Source organism: Cervus canadensis, chromosome 5 (assembly GCF_019320065.1).
Source record: "Cervus canadensis isolate Bull #8, Minnesota chromosome 5, ASM1932006v1, whole genome shotgun sequence".
Classification (NCBI taxonomy): Eukaryota; Metazoa; Chordata; class Mammalia; order Artiodactyla; family Cervidae; genus Cervus; species Cervus canadensis.
Window position 1 is genome coordinate 89,441,509 of NC_057390.1, and position 6,182 is coordinate 89,447,690.

The 6,182-nt window shown below is 54.5% G+C and overlaps 1 protein-coding gene across 4 annotated transcripts in view; it reads left to right on the forward strand.

Moving 5' to 3' along the window:
- Positions 1–2,729, forward strand: part of RABGAP1 (RAB GTPase activating protein 1) — a 162,530-nt gene extending 159,801 nt beyond the window's left edge. For all 4 annotated transcript variants that reach the window (XM_043469491.1, XM_043469494.1, XM_043469492.1 and 1 more), the window contains one exon: positions 939–2,729. In XM_043469491.1, the coding sequence (XP_043325426.1) occupies positions 939–1,061 (123 nt within the window). In that variant the 3' untranslated portion in view covers positions 1,062–2,729. The remainder of the gene's footprint in view (positions 1–938) is intronic.
- The last annotated feature ends 3,453 nt before the right edge of the window (positions 2,730–6,182 follow it).

Below are 6,182 nucleotides of genomic sequence, written 5' to 3' on the forward strand. Positions count from 1 at the left end.
ATCTGCCAGTGGAGGTGATGAGGGTCACTCTGATCGTTTGCTTTGAAGACTAAAAAAGATAATGCACAGAAGGGGCTCAGCACGGTGTCTGAGGGCTTCGCAATACCAGCTTTTATGTCCCAGCTCCTGTCACTTAACCAGCTTTGTGCTTTAGGACTTATTACCTCCTTTATCTGAGCCTCCTTTCCTGAAGAAACTGGGACTTATTTTGGTCATCTTTACACTCCACGACTAGTTCCGTCAGCACCGTGCTGAGCGCAGAGTAGGTGCTGAGCACCGAGCGTGGAGGAAACCAAGTTTAGGGCCGAAGCTGAAGATCTGGTCTTCCTGTCGCATCCACCACCTGGACACCTGCTTGCCCAGGCCCTGTTTCAGGTGCTGGCGCTGCAGAGCTAAGATGTGGCTTGGGTGACTGTCCGGGATAATTAGGAAGGACCTCACCAAGGGCAAGGTCTGTGATCAGAGAGTGAAGAGAGGTTGCAGCTGGTGAAGGGGAGGAACACTGAGCCAGCCGAGGGCATGGCATGTCCAGCAGCACAGAGGGAGCACAGTGGGCCTGCCCAGATAGTGAAGCATCTCACATGTCTTGCTAGCAGGTCTAGACGTCTAAGGTGCTTGCTGGAAATCAATGATGCATTCTTAGCTAGAGCGTTCGGCCTGACTACTGGTGTGCAGTGGGTCGATAGATGGAGGGTGAGATGCTCAGATGGGAGGCTGTTTCAATAAAAAGATGAGGTCTTAACTAGGAAAGGTCCCAAAGCTTTAGGCCCTCCAGATCTTTCTGTGCCAGTTTTGAGAACTGGGGGGGTTGGGGGGTGGTGCGGATTCCATAGGTGTCTCAGGAGACAGACTACACTCGCTGCCTTGGCTCAGCTCTGGGGAGGCAGTGCCATTTGCACAGGAGACCAGCATCCTCACGTCCACTGTTGCTCTTCCAGGACTTGGAGCACCATTTAGGCCTTGCCCTCAACGAGGTCCAGGCAGCCAAGAAGACGTGGTTTAACCGAACACTGAGCTCCATAAAGACGGCAACCGGGGTTCAAGGGAAAGAGACTTGCTGAGAGCAGCTGCTGCCTCCAGACCCTTCAGAAAACATGACACCTTTTGTTGCCTTCTTTGGCCAGATGTGTGATTCTGTGACATGTCCCAGGACAGAATGTCCCTAAGTCAGATCCATAGAAGCCTGTCGGGAGGGAGGTCACTGTGGACCAGAGCCCGTGAGGCCCTCCTCACTGCTGATACTAACAGGCCCGCTGACTCGCCTGCCGCTCTGGACTCTCTGAACGTCATTCCTCTGTGTGACCTCCGGCCTCTTCCCATTAGGTCAGCTTGTTCCCAGCCCAGCGTCCAAGGTGACGTTATCAGAGTTTGGGGATCTTCAGGCTGTTGGTTTTTTTCTAAACCTTTTTTTTTTTTTTAATACACACACACATACAAATATATATATATATATATATATAAATATATATATATATACAGGGGGACGTAGGGCAGGGGATCAGTAACGCAAGTGTCTGCTCCAGCGCTGCAGAGGGTCCTCCGGGTAGACATGGAGAAGCACTTTGTTTAAATAGGAGGGTTTCATGGTTGTAGTTGAAGCCACCTAGTTTTGTTAAACTCTACAATGCACAGGTTTTTGGTTTGGCATTATTCATGTTTCTGATCAATTCTATGCAACTCTCATAGTTTCTGTTGTTTTTATTGTTAGCTGCCAAATGACTCCACAGTGCTGGGGTGGGTGACTCGATCGGCTGTGAGGCTGGATTAATCATAACGTGGACAAATCTTATTTTGCTTAATGTGTCTGTGTGTGTGTGTGTGTCTGTGTGTGTGTGTGTCTGTGTGTGTGTATAAATATCTTTTTCCCAATGCACCCAACTGACAGTGTTTAAATCCCAGACCAGGACTGATCTGCACAAGTTAATTATGTGGTTATTTGGGCACTTACTTCACTCAAGGTTTGTCGGGCTCTGCACTCCACCCTGCTGTCGCGAGAGCTGTGAAGAGCACCTTCACTTCAAGGTTCCTAGTGTTTTTGCACAACAGGTTGTACAAGTGAGAAAGACTCTGAGCTCTGTATGTGTGTGTGTGTGTGTGTGAGAGAGAGAGAGTGTGTGTGAATGTAAGGCTGTGCAGACACACATGCCAAGAGGCCCACGTCCGACTGGCCTGTGTCCCTGCCTGCCTGGGCCCTCCCTGGGGTGAGGCCAGCGCAAGCCTTGCTCCTCAGAAGGGCTGCAAGTTCTCACTTCAAAACTATAGAACAGGGGTTTTAGCACCTTTTTTTAAAAAATAACTTTAGACTTTTAATTTATATAGTGATAACGCTGACAGGCTGTCTCGCGGATGATTCTGCCGTCTTCTCTGCGCGCAGTGTGGAGGTAGCTGGTTACAAGAGGCACTGGTTTGTATATAAAGACACTTGGGTTGTTTTCTCTCTTTTCCTGTTGGCTATATTAACACTTGCTGAGGTCATCGGTGATAAGGGAGGTAATGAGCGGCAACCCCTGATCCCCCAAACCGCCCCCCACAGCTCTCTGTGTCGTTCTTGTTCAGTTACCGAAACCGCTATAAGCCCATCTAAAACTAGGTGTGTGGACGTTGTGCTAGGGTAGTTTCACTGTGTCAACTTTATGAACTGAAATATAAACCAGTAAAATTGTATTACTGTTTCTTTTGTTGGTTTTATTTTAACAGCATATTCATTAAATATTTTGGTACAAACAGCATCGCTTTGTAAAAACCAGTTTTATCGTTATGTGCTCTTGCCCACTTCGCCCCCCGCCCGCCACACTGTGGGCTGACGGGTGTGTGTGAGCAGCGGGCAGCGCCTCCCCGTTCGTCCATTCACTTACTGAGCAGCCGTGCGCGCCAGGCCCGTGGGGGGTGGTGGGGTGGGGGGAGAAGACGCAGGCTTTGTCCCCCGGGTGCTCTGCCGGCACCTTCCTCATGAGCACTGTCCATCCTGGAGAAACACAGTGCTGTGGTGACAGGTGAGACGTGACCAGCTTTAGGGAAGTCTCACCGGAGGTGAGGGAGTGGGAAGGCCTGAAAGACGAAAGCATCGACAGGCCCAGATGGAAGAGCACTGCAGGCCCCGGATGTGAACATGCAGGGCAAGCAGCCGAGGGGCAGACGTGGTCAGCACCCAGCCTCTCCGGGAGTGTCCTTCCGACCACTGCTGGTCTTCGTACGCTGCAGCCCCCCAGGAGGCGGCTCCCAGACCGGCCGTCCTTCACCACCTCACCCACTTCTCTGCAGGAGGAAGAAGAGAGCAGTTCTCCCCCCACCCGATGGCCCCTGCTTGCTTGACCTGCCCTCCACAACCCCCACACCAGCCTCTGGATGAAGCAGGCTGAGCTGCAGGCCCCGGAGAAGGGAATGCGGTGAGTGAGCCCTGCCCCATCTCCTCTCCACGGCCCTGATGCACGCCTGGTCCCTGGCAAGCAGCCGGGCTGCGGCAGGCGCTCTGCAGAGGCCGGCACAGGCACTCCGGAGGACAGGTGGGAGCCCTTTGCTGCTCAAGGCCAGAGGGCACGTTTCTGGGATCCACATTGCTGGCCAACCAGGTCGAGAGTCCAGAAGGGCTGGCCTGCCCCTGGCTTTTCCCGGCCCCAGGGTCACAGTGTGAGGAGGGTAGGGGCTTGCAGAAATCGTCCACCCAGCAGCTGTGCCCTGTCAGGAGAAAGACACCCCCTTGGCCCGTCAGCCTTGGCAGACCAAAAAAGTGACCAGGGTCATCCCGAGAGAATGAAGGAGCTCCACCTTGGGTGAGGGTGGGACTGGACGAAGGCCCACCGTTGCTTTGGCGACTGGGAAACTGCTGGGGCTCAGAGTGGGAGGAGCTGCAGAGGTGGTGGAGTGCAGCGGAGGCGCCAGACCCGGCACCCCAGGGAGCTGAAGCAGAGTGTAGGTTTCAAGAAGCTGTGAAGGTCAGTCGGGGGAAAGGAGGGTGGTTGGAGGGAACCATGGTGGGAAGAGCAGTGACCGTGAGACTTCGTGTTGGAAAACTGGCATCCTGGTCCTGACCGTGTGACCAGGGCTGCACTTCTTCCCCAACTGCAAGACATGAGACAGGCTGCGTTGAGCAGGCCCTGCTGAACGTGCGCAGATCTCCAGGGGCTGCTCGCTCTCTGCGGGGTGAAGGCAGCTCGGAACAAAAGGCAGGAGGGGCCCACCGCCCAGTCTCTAGGAGTGCTGTCTCCATCTGTTCTGAACCCCAAGTCCCGGTGGCAGAAGAGTGCCATGCAGGGAGTGAAGGAAAGAAAAACCCTCTAGGACTAAGCCCAGAACAGCACACAGCTCTGAACTGTGTGAAAGGACAGGACTATGCTCCCGCACACCCAGGAGCTGTGCAGAAAGAGTAAGTAGGTGCCAGGGGAGGAGTTGCCTGGACTCTCGGACCTTTTGGTTCATCTGGATGATGGACGTGTGAAGGGCTGTAGTGCTTCACTTGCTCAGAGAGATGCGTGATTCTGACCCTGGGATTCAGGCCGCCGCCTCAGCTTCATTTAGAGAGTGAGGAGAAGCAGGCAGATGAGCTCAGAATGGCTGGGGTGCTCAGTTCCAGAACAAAAGGACTGAGCACTGCCTACCCCTGCCCTTCCCAGCAGGGCAGCTGCTTTTAAGATGACCACACGGGCAGCAGGTGAGGGTAAACTCGTACCACTTCACTACAAGTGCACCGGGGCTTCCCAAGTGGCTCAGCAGGAAGGACTTTGCCTGCAGTGTGGGTTTGACCCCTGCGTCGGGCAGATCCCCTGGAACAGGCAGTGGTAACTCAGTCCAATATTTTTGCCTAGAGAATCCCCATGGACAGAGGAGCCTGGTGGGCTGCAGTCCATGGGGTCGCAAAGAGTCGGACACAACTGAGGCAACTGAGCACGCACGCATACACACACCTGGACCAAAAACCCTGGGTTCAAGCCAAGCCGTGACCTTGGATGCTGACCTCCAGTGGGAAGGTCATGTCTCCCTCCTGAGTTCCTCTCCATCTCTGCCATGGCCTCAGCGCTCACTTCTATCTTACGTGTGCTCCTGTTAAGTTGGACCCTTCCCCTGTGTTCTCCCTCCGGTTGTTGGAACAGCCCTATTAAGTGATGCTGTCCCCAGATTTGAAGGTGAAAGGCTTGCCTGTGGTGACAAGATCTTGGATTTCAGTGCTTTCTACCAGGTACCACCACCTCCTCCTTCTCTGGCCCAAAGCCAGGCAAACAGTGCTCCTCCTGTCACCCTGGTTTCAGCTCATCTGGCTGTTCCTTGTGACGGTCACGGGTGAGAGGGTGGGAGCAGGGCCCCCGGGAGAGCAGCAGCGGGCTGGGCCCCCTTCCCTTCCATGCACCCACCCACGGCCTTCGTCCACTCACCTGGAGCGCAGCACAGGCCTGGTTCCCCCAAGACCACCACCCCACCCCCGCCCGGGCTGCCAGGCCATCTTTGTCATTCTTCCGGGGGTGAGCAGTGACTGCAGAACCTCACGGGGAGCAGTGGGAAGAGCTTTTTTTTTTTTTTCAAGTTGCCACCATTTAGAGGTTCTCCTTTAGGCCACTGCCTTTACCTCTCTAAGCCTTAGTGTCAGGTGGGGAACGGATCAAGAGTAAGACTGAGGCAGGTGTGTGAGAGGCAGACACCAAATCAAGGCAGTGGCCACAGCTCAGCACCCCCCGCGCCAGCTGTGGGTCAGGCTCTAGCAGCGTAAACTTGCATCATTAGCAGAGAAGCAGTTTCAAGGACTGTAAACAGGAGTAGGGCTGAGGCCTGGCCCTCTGCAGTGAAGGGAAGGTCCTTCCTCAGGTGCTGAGCTGGAGGGTCGAGGTGGCTGTGCGCTTGACCCTTTCATCATAGCCAGACCCTGCACAGAAAAGTGCAGCCCAGTGCTGCTGAAGACAGAAGCTTTTATTTTTATTCATCCAAATGAGGAAAATGCAACATGTCAGGGCATTACAGACAAGCTGCAGCAGCCAGACAAGAGGGTCGGTCAGTCTGTTACAGAGTCCAACACAGTCAGTGTGGAGGAGCCGCAGTGTGGACGCTGCCTGTGGGAGTCGGGGTGCAGAGAGTCCCTGTGATGAAGGCCAGGCATCTCTGGGCGAGGCACTGGAGCCAGTCCGCACGTGCAGGCTGCTGCCTCAGCCTTACCGCTCAGAGTCCTGCATGTCCTCACCGCCCCAGAGCAGGGCAAT